Raw genomic sequence first — 13,301 nt, forward strand, 5'->3', positions numbered from 1 at the left:
TTAAACATAATTCAACACATATTTGTAAAATAAAAAATTACTCATTATTGGTGAATTTTATCTTTTTAATAGTATTAATTTAATGTTTTGTTTTGTTTCCTTCTATAGTAGAATCAAGAATGCATAGTTTTTTGCTCACATTGATCTTCTTAGAGTTTTAAGAAAATTACTTTTATTTTTTTTGTTTATTGTAGTAGATTGTTTATTTTTTTTTTATATCTCTGATACATTATGTTTTAGTTAAAAATTTAATGTCGATAAGAGATTACTATATTTTGTTGTTGATTGAATTTTATTTATTTTTCTTTTTTTATTTAATAAAATGATGAAATATTTATGTAAAAAGTTGTATTATTTATTTATTTTATAAAAAAATTAATACTCTACAAAAGGCATCGACAAACTTTTTCACTTAAGGCCCTCAAGTTTGTTGGGCTGACTCTGATCACAAGCATCATGAAATGTATAATAAATGCAAATCAACTCATTTAAACAAAAACTTGAAAAACAATCCTAAAAGATTCTGCGCACAATAAGAATTGAAAATGAAACTTAAGAATTTTAGGAATTCTATGTTATCACCAAACCAAGGGTACGTAGACTAATTAAGTCTTGCCTTAAAAATGATAATGTAATGAAAGACAGAGAGTTTAGTATTAGATGAGTGAGCTCATATATTTAATATTTAATGACTAGTAAAGATTTGGTCTGATCATCCAATAATTTTAAATTCAGCCAAATAAATTACCAAAATGAAATAAAAATTAGCTAAATTTGAAATTATTAGATGACGTTTTCAAATCTTATCTGTTTAATCAATGAATATATATATGTAAGGCGGGCGTATACGCCTCTCAGCCTCTTCCACTCCATACCTCCAAGGCTCAGCCTCTCAGTCTTAAGTGAACAATCGAGACAGGGCCATGGCCGCCACCGCGAATCCCGCCCTGCTCTCGTATCGAAACCCAAAATCTCTCTTCTCAAGCACAACTAAACGCGACTCGGCATCCCCACCAAGTCGGACCAAAATCTCCGGCGGCGGTGGCGGCGGCAGGCCATCCGCGACTGTGAAATGCGCCAACAACCCGGAACAGGGAGAAGCAGGCGGCGGCGGCAGCCTGAAGGAGGTTCTGGCGGGAATGGTGGACGACCGAGTGGAGCAACTGTTGAACAGAGAAGAGAACAGGGTTTTGCTGGATGATTTGGAGAAGGCGAGCGACAGAGTGGAGGCGGCCAAGAGAGAATTGGCGGAGATCCAAAGACAGGAATCGGAAGCCAAGCAGATTAGGGATTATATCAACCAGCTCGAATCCAGAACTTCTCAGGTCTCTCATCTCTCTCTTTTTTGCAATTGAGCCTAGTTGAGTGTGATTTATTTGAAGATTGGATTGAGATATTTAACAATTCTAAACCTGTGATGTCAAACAGGCTTTAATGGAGGTAAACAAGAGAAGTTGATTTCTGTGCCCCTTGTTTTTAATACCATAATTGTTTGTCCAAATATGAAGTGCTCGAGCTACAACAACAAGAACATCGGCCACATGAATTCTAATTCTTCAATCTTCTTGTCTCACAATCACATCTATTTGAATCATCTTAATTAATGCCAACCTTGTAGTGTATGATCTTGTTTCTAGTTCTATCTTTGTTGCATGGCCACATATCTACTATAACATCCTTATCTCAATTATGCTCGAAATTAATGAGATCTAGAGTAAGTTCTAAGTTCAGCTTGAATATCTAGTAGTGGGTCTCGAACTAAGTTTTTCGAGCTGAACACAACTAAAACTGGGATAACTAGATTGGCATCCAATTTATGAGAAGAAGTTATGTCAAATACAAACCATCTACAATGATGTAGAGGTATTGGTTAATTTTCATGTTTAGCTTCCCTGATTGAGCCATTTGGATAGTAATATCATGCAATTGTTGAAGATAGCGGAATGTCAGAGGGAAATATCAGAAGCAAGAGCAATGGTGGAAGAGGCAGAGCGCTCTCTGGATATTGATGGGGTTGAACGCCTAGAAGCTAACAATATTGAGGTCGAGATTGACCGAAATGAAGAAAGGTTAGAGTCTGTAAAGGCAGCTTCTGTTTCGGCCTTAGTCGGCACTCTTGCAGGTCTCCCGATTTACTTCAGTCAAGCAACCGGCAGTTCTCAGCTCATTCTCCCTTCTGCAATCACCTTCTTTAGCTGCGCATTATTTGGGGTAACTTTCCGCTATGCGATAAGAAGAGACTTGGACAATTTTCAGCTGAAAACTGGGACTGCTGCAGCTTTTGGCTTTGTGAAAGGTCGTTTACTATTTCTTGCACAAAATCTGGGCCAGATAAGTTTTCCAACAACATAGAACACATGATTGTTGCAACTGAATGCTTCAAGTTGATAGGGTAATTCTGTTTGCATCGCAGGTCTTGCTACACTGGATGGCGGTCCGCCTTTGGAATTTGAAACTGGGAGCTTCTTCTCACATGCTCTGAGTGGTGCTATTTATGTGTCTGAGAATCTTTTAGTCTTCATCTTTGCTGCTGTTGCCTTGGATTTCTGTTACAAGATTAGGGTTCTAAGCCCTTTTCCTATAAGAAGATCAGCTTCGGAGACTAATAGAAGGTAAGGACTAAGGAGCTATTCCCACAGCAGATTACTTTGCTTTTCTTTTTGGTGAAAATCTGCTCAATTGTATATCCTCTACTATGAGCTGAAGTTTGTTATATGCATATATATATTAAATGGAATGTCCCATTCATAAGATGCCTCCGAATGTGCTTCTCAAGACAATGTGGCAAGTGACAAAAGTGACCTAAATCTATGTCCTATAAATCTAGGGGAGTTGCTTCAGAAGACACAAGAGTTCTGAAGTATAGCTATAGGAAAGCTGGCCACATAGGCTAAAATAAAGAGGGCGTCCTTAGTGCGGGCACCCCACTTTGTAAGGGTTAGAGGAGGGTCGTTTATGCATGCTAGACTTGCGCATATTTTGTAAAGAAGCTGATTCTGTAATTTGAACCTTCGACTTTTCAGCCTCAAAAAAGCAACTGTACTGTTGCTGTGAAGCTTTGCCCTCACCACAAAGGCTTAAGAGTTCTATAAAAATCGAAATCTCAATGCGCACTTTTCTATTGCTATAGGGAATTTATGCACCGACTGTATTGTTGAGCCTTCTTTATTACATCCAACATCATCAATAGAATACAATTGAAATGAAAAACAATAGAATGATGTTTGCCATTTCACTTCTAATCTTCAAAAATCATCCATCTATTGTGGTGTTCCCCTACTTACTGTTACCCTTCTCTTCAACCATCCACTTCTTAATCAACACACCCCTAGATGCCCTAGCCGCAACTCCCTCAACATTCAAGCCTCTATCCTTTTGTAGCTGTATGTATTTCTCTTGCCTGTCTATTTGCATTGTCTATATTTGAAACCCCCCATTTGTGGTCCTCATCGTCTCTGTTGCTCACCCAAGGTTTGCGGGCAAGGGGCTACATCGTTGCCACAAAGAACATGGCAGATACATAAAACCTAAATGGCATAGAAGATTTCATTTCAATTATGGCAAAGACGAGACCCCAGAAATTAGGGCTTCTATACTAGAGTGGTATGAGCTTGATTAGAGGAACCTCGGCTTAGAATCAATAATGTTGAAGAAAAGGGCTTATGCAATTTGGATTTTTGAAGTAATCCTTCTACACACTATGGTGAAGAATGGTGATGAAGAAAAAGGTTTCCATGGTATGATCTTGATCAGAGGTACCTTCCTTGACTAGGAATCATAAATGGCGATAGAAAAAGGGCTTACGTAGTTTGGGTTCTGAAGTGTAGGGTCGGGTGCAGAATGCGATCAACTATTTTAGATGGCCTTCGTTTGTTTCATCTAGCTCAGGCTTCAATTCAGGGTTTTTTTTTTTTTTTTGTTCCTTATGTTTTGTTGCATGATTAATTATAGACCTTTGGACATTGGATGCTTAGCCTTTATGTATGGATTGGCAACCCAAGTCAATTGAATCCAATTTTATTTATGTTGGCTTGATTTATGGTTTATTTGTAATTGGATTGGGTTTGCATCTGAACTGGGTTTGCATCTGAACAGATTTGGTCCCTAGAGTAGGGAACTTGAAATCAAGTCGAGTTTAGATCAAAGAACTCGCTTACTTTGATTCAATAGATAGGAAACCTATTTATACAAGATTCTATTGCTATCTAATCCTATAAATTAGGAGCTAATATACAATAAAAAAATAAGATAAGAATATTTCTATCTTCTCCTATTATTTTTTCTAAATTTTAGGAACTTATCTAGCTGCTTCTTTATCTTCTTTCTTTTGAACTGCTAGTGGCTTATCTACTAAATCAGCCTCTTTATCTTGCTTCTCGTGACTTCTTCATGGGCTATGACTCTCTCCAACACCCCCCCTCAAGCTAAGGAATAGATATTTCTCATTCCTAGCTTGTCGATGAGAGTTTCAAACCCTGGTTTAGCCATGGATTTAGTGAATATATCTGCCTCTTGATCTGTCGTGGGAAAATAGGTAAGTTTTATACCTCCATCTTCTATCTCTCCTTGGATGAAGTGTCGATCAATCCTGACATGTTTCATTCTATCATACTGTACGGGGTTGTTAACAATGCTTATAGTTGACTTGCTATCACTGTAGAGCCGTGTTGGTTTAGTTAGTGGCATTTGTAAATCTTCCATCAATCTTGCTACCCAAATTAGTTCACAAACTCCTTGGGCAATTGCCCTAAATTCTGCTTCAGCACTACTTCTTGCTACAACAGACTGTTTTTTACTTCTCCAGGTGACTAAGCTACCCCATAGCTTTGTGCAAAAGCCTGATGTAGACCTACTATCAATCACTGACCCTGTCCAATCTGCATCAGAAAAACCTTCTGCCCCTCGTTCATCAGTCTTTCTAAACAACAGTCCCTTACATGGTGTGCCCTTTAGGTATCCCAGAATGTGATATACGGCATTCAAATGTTGTTGAGTTGGGGCATGCATAAATTGACTTATGGTGCTCACCGAATAGGCTATGTCTGGGTGTGTTAAAGACAGATAAATCAATCTCCCAACTAATCTTTGATACCTCTCTCTGTCTACTGGTGGATCATCATCCTTCTTCATATACTTCCAATTCCTCTCAAATGGAGTTTGTTTTGGTTTGCACGCAAGCATTCCTGTTTCTTTTAGAAGATCAAGAGTATATTTTCGTTGAGATATTAGAATACCTTATTTACTTCTTGCTACTTCCATTCCTAAAAAATACTTAATATTTCCCAAGTCTTTTACCACAAACTCTTCTTTCAATCTTTGTTTTAGAGCTATAATTTCATTGGCATCATCCCTTGTAACAATTATATCATCCACGTATACGATCAATATGCACCTTTTTCCATTTGAGTGTTTAATAAATAGAGTATGATCAGCCTCACCTTGCTTGTAACCAAATTTTGTTAAAGTTGAGCTAAACCTTTTAAACCATGCTCTAGGGGATTGTTTCAAACCATAAAGAGATTTGTGTAGTTTGCATACCTTCCCAATTTTTTCTTCATTTTCAAATCCGGGTGGAATCTTCATATATACCTCTTCTTCCAGCTCTCCATTTAGAAAATCATTCTTGATGTCAAACTGAAATAGCTCCCAATCTAAATTAACAGCAATGGATAGAAGTACTCTAATGGAATTTAACTTTGCAATCGGAGCAAATGTCTCTTCATAATCTATACCATAGGTTTGAGAGTACCCTTGGGCTACCAACCTGGCTTTATACCGATCTATACTTCCATCTGATTTATATTTAACAGTAAAAACCCATTTGCAGCCTACTACCTTTTTGTTCTTCGGTCTGTCCACCAGTTCCCATGTATTGTTGCTATCCAAAGCCTTCATTTCTTCCATCACAACATTCTTCCAGTTTGTATCACCCAAAGCTTCATGTATATTGCTGGGAATGGAAGCTTCATCCATAGTTACAGTGAACGCCCTAAACTGTGGGGATAATTTAGAGTAATTTAAATAATTTGATATGGGATATCTCACACAAGACCTTACTCCTTTTCTGACTGCAATAGATAGATCCAAATCATCTTTAGCTGTTGCACTGTTTTCTTCATTTTCTGGATCGATCTCAAGTTCCAACAACTGGCTGATTTGAGGAGCAGGGTTTTTTTGCTTTCTTGAGTACACTTTAAGTTGTTTTTCTGGACTCAATTCTTCCCTTAGTCAGTCTCCCCTAGTTCATTTGGACTGTGATCAAATTTTGGATTTGTAGCAGCTGATGGTTGGATATTACTAGGTTCAATCATTGTAGGCTGTGAACAAACAGCTACAGGATCATCACAAGTAGTAATGGGAGAGATAGGCAGTGTAATAGGCATTGAAATTGTGGGATCTCAATGACTTTCTTCCACTTGAGATGCAGTACCGGTGTGATAAAAGGCTGTTTCATTAAATATTACATCACAAGAAACAAAGAATTTTTGTTATGTGGGACAATAACATTTATATCCTTTTTGGGTAGGAGAGTAACCAATGAAAATACACTTGAATGACTTTGGTTCTAGTTTGTGACGGTTTGGGCTGGTTTGATATACATAGGCTACACATCCAAACACCTTTGGGGTAAGAGTATTGAGAATCCGAACATAAGGAAATGTAGTCATCAGGTTGTTCAAGGGTGTTTGGTATTTCAAAACTTTGGTTGGGAGCCTATTAATCAAGTAAGCAGCTGTTAGAATTGCCTCCCCCAATACCTATTAGGAGTAGAACCTGTGAATATCAAGGATCTAGCCACTTCAAGTAAATGGCGGTTTTTTCTTTCAGCTACCCCATTTTGTTGGGGAGTGTAGGGGCATGTGCTTTGATGAAATATTCCATTTATAGTGAGATATTGGGTAAATGGGTAAGAGAAGTATTCTCGGCCATTATCAGTGCTAAGGATGCAAATAGAGGAGTGAAAGACATTTAGAACAAGCTTATGAAAATTCTGAAAAATTGCACATACCTCAGATTTTTCTTTCATTAGATATACCCAACATACCCTTGTGTGATCATCAATGAATGTCACAAACCATCTGGTACCATTCAAGTTTGAAACCCTAGCTGGACCCCATATATCACTATGGATCAAATGAAATGGTTTGGAAGGATTATATGCCTGTTGAGAATAGGAACTATAAGTTTGTTTGGCAAGAATCCAATGGTCACATTTGAGCTCCAAATTAGCTTTATTGATGAATAAATCGGGAAACAAATGTTTCAAATACTGAAAACTAGGATGACCAAGACGTTTATGCCATAACAAAATTTCTGAATTCACACTAACCGAAAAAGAAAAACTACGAGTCAACTGACTAAGAAAAGCCTTGTTGTCCAATACCCAATAAAGCCCATCCTTCTCCTCAGCACTGCCAATCATTTTCCCCGTGGACCGATCCTGAAAAATATAATGTGAAGAAGAGAATGTCATGGTGCAATTCAGGTCATTAGTGAGTTTACTCACAGATAACAAGCTACACTTCAAATTTGGCACATATAAGACAGATTCAAGTACTAAACCAGGCACACATACTTTCCCTTTTCCTTTAACTGAAGATATTGTTCCATCTGCCATTAACACAGTTAGATCCCTATTTTCCAACTGAAAATTTTCGAACATAGCCATAGAACCGGTCATATGATCGGATGCTCCTGTATCCACAACCCAACTGTTGTTGCTTATCCTCCTAGTAGTTAAGGAAAAAACTGTGTTACCTCTTTGGGTGAAAGATGGTGCTGGAGTTGTTGCTGCTGGTCCATCTAATTCCTTTTGAATATGTGTTTCATTCAGTAATTTCTGCAAGAAATCTACTTGATCTGCTGTTAGATTCAATCCCATACCTCTTTTATTGTTGGGAAGACTTACAGTTGCAGGCATACTTGTAGCTGTATAGGCTGGTCTTTCCCTCTCCTTCTCCTTCTTGTTTCTTGGTTGCCAATTTGGTGGCTTTCCATGGAGTTTCCAGTGTTTTTTGTGTGGTATGGCTTATTACAGTGTTCACACCACTATTTAGCCTTCAATTTTTCTTCTTTTCTTGTTGCAACAAGGGTAGATCTAGTGTTGGGTTCTAGTGAAACAAGCATGACTCTCTATCTGCTCTCCTCACGTCTAACTTCCGCGAATGCTTCTCTAAGTGTTGGTAGAGGCTTGATGCCTAAGAGGCGTTCTCGAACCTCATCCAAGTCTGAATTGAGGCCTTGAAGAAAGTCGAAAACTCGCTCCTTCTCCTGCATCTTGTTATATTTCTGGTTGTCACTTGAGCATTCCCACTTTGGGTCATAGTACAAATCCATTTCTTGCCACAACTCTACTAGATTGTTGTAATATTCAGTAACCAAGAGTCCACCTTGTTTTGTAGTTCGAATGGCTGCTCTAATCTCGAAACATTGAGCAGTATTCTCAAGGTCGGAATATAGCTCATGGACTGCACTTCACACTTCTTTTGCAGTTTTATAAAACAGATAGGTTCAACCTATCTTTGCTTCCATCAAGTTGATTAGCCATGCCATGAGAATAGAGTTTTCTACTTCCCATCGCTGGTAATCCTCGGACTCTTCTTGAGGTGTTGGGACTGTTCCAGAAAGGTAGCCGAATTTTCCTTTGCCCTTAATCACCAAAGCTACGGACTGAGACCATTCCCGAAAATTTCTGCCGCTTAACTTGTGCTGTGTGATTTGCAGAGTTTGGCTATCCATGGAGAAGGTGCTGGTGGGCTGCATGCTAGACTGTCGAGACGCTGATCCGAGGGAAGACTTCTCAGTCGCTGGAATGGCTGTTGGATTAGGGCTAGCCATCTTGATCAAGATGCTCAGCTATAAAGACCGAGCTCTGATATCATGAACAGATTTGGTCCCTAGAGTAGGGAACTCGAAATCAAGTCGAGTTTAGATCAAAGAACTCGCTTACTTTGATTCAATAGATAGGAAACCTATTTATACAAGATTCTATTGCTATCTAATCCTATAAATTATGAGTTAATATACAACAGAAAAATAAGATAAGAATATTTCTATCTTCTCCTATTATTTTTCCTAAATTTTAGGAACGTATCTAGCTGCTTCATTATCTTCTTTCTTTTGAACTGATGGTGGCTTATCTACTGAATCAGCCTCTTTATCTTGCTTCCCGTGACTTCTTCATGGGCTATGACTCTCTCCAACAGCATCTAAAATCATGGACTCCATCATAATTGTATTGTGTCCAAAATTCATATAAATCATAAATGAATTTTGATGGATGAGCACCCTACAACAAAGCACATTTCTAAAATTGCTACCAATGTAATGCAATTCTTCATCAAATCCCATACATTTGTTTGGATGATCACATTGTAAAATGTTATTGGTTTTGAATTTGATACAAATTATACCAAAAAAAAAAGAGTATCCTTGTGGATGGAACTTGTTTTTCAAGAATTCGGAGAGTTGCATTTGTTAGTAATCTTTTTCTTGCTTTTCGGTAGAAAGATTGCTGGGTAAATCACACTAAAGGTCACAAAACTTTGGCGTTCTTTTTAATTTGATCACTAAACTTCAATTCCTTACAAAGTGATAACAAAATTTTAAAATGTTTTGCAATGTGATCACTAAAGTGATTTTTTGATGGTTCTTAGTTTAAATTGCTGACGTGACAATGATGTGGTGCTGACGTGGCGATGATGTGGCCATTGCCACGTCAACATTTTTGATAAAAAATTGTCAAAAAATCACTTTAGTGACCATATTATAAAACATTTTAAAGATTTGTGATCACTTTACAAAAAATTAAAATTTAGTGATCAAATTACAAAAGACACTAAAATTTTATAACCTTTAATGTGATTTACCCAAGATTGCTTCAACAATTCAAACTCATAACTTTTCACTTATTCTTTTTCATTTTCTTTTCTTTTCTTTTCTTTTTCTGTGGGATTCTGGGAAAACAGCCCATGGCCCTTTTTTATTGGTGAGAACGAATTGATTTTCTTTTTCTAACATAAAAAAGAAAAAAAAAAAAAAGTCAACCAAAAGTGGATTCCTAACTCACATGGCTGGAAATTTTTGCTAATAGAAAGACAAATTTTTATCCTTCAGTAAGGTAGATATGGCAGCCCATTAGCTCAATATTCAAATTCAGATGTATGGAAACAAGAAGGGTTCCATATAACAAACAGACAGCTACATCTTGCAACAGTTCAGGATAACCCAAAACTTTCCTTCACTAACATGGCCTCGTAATTCTGCATTCCTAGCATTCTCCTCAATTCCAAATATCTCTCTAGTCAAAGTAGTTTTCTACACCCTTTTCCACAGTTATAATAAGCCAAATATGAGAATCTGACGCACTTTGAAGACCTTAGGATTTTCATTTGCACCCCACAACAAAATCCAAGTACTGCAGCAACTGCAAGCCTCGACTTGTAATATACCTTCTACTGATTCCTACCATCGTCGGTATCTGCATTTTCATTCAAGCGATCTGCATCCTGTATGGGCTTTTGAGGAATTCTCCATCCCTGAACCTCATTCCTGGACCGTTCCTCGGCAGGGGGCAAGTTCATGTAGTCTTTGTTTCTCTCCTTGGTATCAACAATCCAAATCACAGATTAGACAGGAATATGAAACTAATTCGACATGTGATATGCATAATCAATGTCTAGATACAGAAGTTTATGTGCAATAAAGAATCTATTTCCAAGTGGTTAGTACCTTTTTTGGATCATGGCCCTTCAGATGACTTTCTGCCTCTCTATGGACTGATGAAAGCTTCTTTGATATCTCACGGAATAATTGAAAGCCTTGAAAATCTCCATTTTTTATGCTAGCTTCTAGCTGCCAATGGAAAGAAAAACAGCAAATCATGACTTACAAAAGAATGAGAATAAGCTAAATAAATGCTCTTGATGAGCCAATAGCTAAAGAGGAACTGGGTAATATCCACCTGGATGTGAACAATGCAGAAGACGATGCTAGCAATAGGCAGCCAGCTATCCTCAGGCGACAGAGACAAATTTGACCTATGAACACATGATTCTGGTATCAAAATGGAGGTGAATATTTCACATCCTTAAACCCTGGTAGTTTTTGCGCTTCTTTTCAAGTTATCATCAAAAACAGAATATTATCTACATAACGTACAAGTTCCCAAGTGAGATCCAGCACAAGAACAATGGCAGACCTGGGAATACAATTTCCCCTTTTCCAAGAAGCAAATTTTTCATTTTGCTCAGAGACGTGAAAAATATGTAAATTCCAGTAATTTCTTCTAACAGGCTTGTATAGTTAGTTATCTTAATATTTGTGAGAGAGTGAGAGAGAGAGAGAGATCAACGGGATATCTTCTTTGAAGCTGACCTGTGAGACCACGTATTGAAAGAGCACACATGTTGAAAAGTTTAATGTTTCTTCAAACTTGAAATATGAAATGTTCCAGCAGTTAAATTAAATTCTTAATAAAAGGAAAATTTTGTAGACAACAAGGCTAGAAATATTTTACAGACAATAATTTTAGATGGTTAAAAACCACAGTAGATTGAGTTATCCAATATGAAAATGACAGTATATTTTTTCAGACTGGTGAAAACCGTATAAGAAATAAAAACAAGTATATGACTTAAAGTATATAAAGCAAAAAACTGTTCCTTGTTGAAAATAAGAGGCAGTATTGCGAAGAGATTTAGTTCCCAATATCATTTCTCCTCCTTACCACGATTTGTAATTATTTTGGGAAAAAGGAAATTAATCTAATATTTCCTAAGATATGGGGGCTGAGAAGAACTGACAAAAAAATATTTTCTGTATCACTTTTCTATCTTCTTCTCTTCCTCGTCAATTTCAAGTTCCAAACACAAGCAAGAGCAAAGTAAATAGTTAACTGAATCCAAGAGGTCAGAGTCAAGCAAACAAAAAAACTCTCATTGGCTAAGCTTATGAAGTCCGCATGGTAAGAAGAGAGAGTTAATAGATGATTTTTTTACCTATTAAGACAAAATTGAACACCAAATCATATTTAGCCCAAGAAAGGGAAAGGGAAACAGTTGCCAGAGTCCAGACTACCATTGAAGTGTTTTCCTAGGGTAGTATGAACTCACAACAAACATCGAATTATCATGATGTAAATCGATTACTTGATTCTCTCTAATGAAAATTGCTTTGCAATCACTTGTCAAAACGATTTCAAGTAAGAATTAACACTTTCTAGCAATAGATAAGACTGGAGTAAGTGGACTACAGGAGTTGAAATGAAGTGGAAGGTGGGATTCAGACCTCAAGTAAGGAGCCAAGTACACAAGTGAGTACACAGCATACCGCCGCTTCCCAGTATCCAACCAAGCAAATACCCAGCTCTGATCACCACAACCCAGAAAACATCAAATATATATGGTGTTTCATCCTAGGATTTCCCAAGGGAACAAAACTGAATGTAAAGTATTCACTTACATATATATGAAACGTTTTTAGACGAAGAGTCAAACCAGAAAATCCATTTTTGTTTTTCTTTGATAATTATCAATTTAACTTTCTTCTCATTTTCGGAAGTCTAATAGTAACGAGAAAGTAAATCTAGGTTCTCAAATTTCATTTCATTTTCCAGCCCTTTCCTTGGAGGCCTAAATCAAAGAGAACAAGCTTTGAGCATATACATGTACATACATCTACACGTTTTTAAGTGTAGAAAGAGTTGGCCTCACCAGCCAATTGAAGTAAGGAATGAAGCTGATGATCCCCATAACAGCGAACCTCGCATCGGTCGAATCGATCACAGAGCCGCCTTGCTCCTGGTCGTCGCCGTCGTCCGGGCCGGAAGGGATCGGGAAGACGAGCGAATTGAGAATACAAGCCCCGATCGCGACGGCGAGCGGCGCGTCCTGGGAGAACTCCGCCCTACACAGCAACGCGCCATTTCCTATCCTTCGCTACACAAACAAATTCCAAGAATTAGGGTTTTCCCCCACACAGATAAGCGAGTGCTGAGATTACTTCATACCCCGTTGGGCTTCTTGCAGCGATGAAGAAGATATTTGTCGAAGTGGAGATTGGAAGGGAGAGGTCGCAGTTTGTTGAAGGAGAGAGAGAGAGGGAGAGGGAGGGAGTGAGAGTATCCATTTCCGGCGGACGGAGGCATCTAATCTAACAACTCAAGCCTCAGGCGTTGCAGACTTGCACTGGTTGTTGGAGCAGGCTGCAGACCTTCCCGTTGATCCTCGTGCCGGACCATGGAGGCTCACGCCCCTCACCCACAAGCGTTAACTCTTTGGGGGCGGCGTTTTTGAAACGTC

General features: G+C 38.1%; 2 protein-coding genes across 5 annotated transcripts; one reads left to right on the plus strand and one right to left on the minus strand.

Annotated features, from left to right (window-relative positions):
• Nucleotides 1-854: 854 nt before the first annotated feature.
• LOC127812454 (uncharacterized) lies at nucleotides 855-9,021 on the plus strand. Of its 3 annotated transcripts, none has more exons than XM_052352840.1 (4): nucleotides 855-1,325; nucleotides 1,936-2,296; nucleotides 2,414-2,612; nucleotides 8,725-9,021. In XM_052352840.1, exons 1-4 carry the CDS (start codon nucleotides 924-926, stop codon nucleotides 8,882-8,884), a joined length of 1,122 nt encoding a protein of 373 aa, XP_052208800.1. In that variant the 5' UTR covers nucleotides 855-923; the 3' UTR covers nucleotides 8,885-9,021. The 3 variants fall into 3 exon arrangements, with proteins under 3 accessions (XP_052208800.1, XP_052208802.1, XP_052208801.1); XM_052352842.1 differs by lacking the exon at nucleotides 8,725-9,021 and adding an exon at nucleotides 8,493-8,559; XM_052352841.1 differs by lacking the exon at nucleotides 8,725-9,021 and adding an exon at nucleotides 3,472-3,634.
• Nucleotides 9,022-10,111: 1,090 nt separating this feature from the next.
• LOC127812459 (uncharacterized) lies at nucleotides 10,112-13,301 on the minus strand. 2 transcript variants are annotated; one of them, XM_052352848.1, is made up of 6 exons: nucleotides 13,010-13,296; nucleotides 12,714-12,933; nucleotides 12,289-12,368; nucleotides 10,964-11,039; nucleotides 10,732-10,854; nucleotides 10,112-10,601 (listed from the first exon to the last, which is right to left on the minus strand). In XM_052352848.1, exons 1-6 carry the CDS (start codon nucleotides 13,126-13,128, stop codon nucleotides 10,455-10,457), a joined length of 765 nt encoding a protein of 254 aa, XP_052208808.1. In that variant the 5' UTR covers nucleotides 13,129-13,296; the 3' UTR covers nucleotides 10,112-10,454. The 2 variants fall into 2 exon arrangements, with proteins under 2 accessions (XP_052208808.1, XP_052208807.1); XM_052352847.1 differs by having other exon boundaries at nucleotides 10,163-10,601; nucleotides 12,714-12,938; nucleotides 13,010-13,301.

The sequence above is a fragment of the Diospyros lotus genome, chromosome 11, assembly GCF_014633365.1.
Source record: "Diospyros lotus cultivar Yz01 chromosome 11, ASM1463336v1, whole genome shotgun sequence".
Lineage (NCBI taxonomy): Eukaryota > Viridiplantae > Streptophyta > Magnoliopsida > Ericales > Ebenaceae > Diospyros > Diospyros lotus.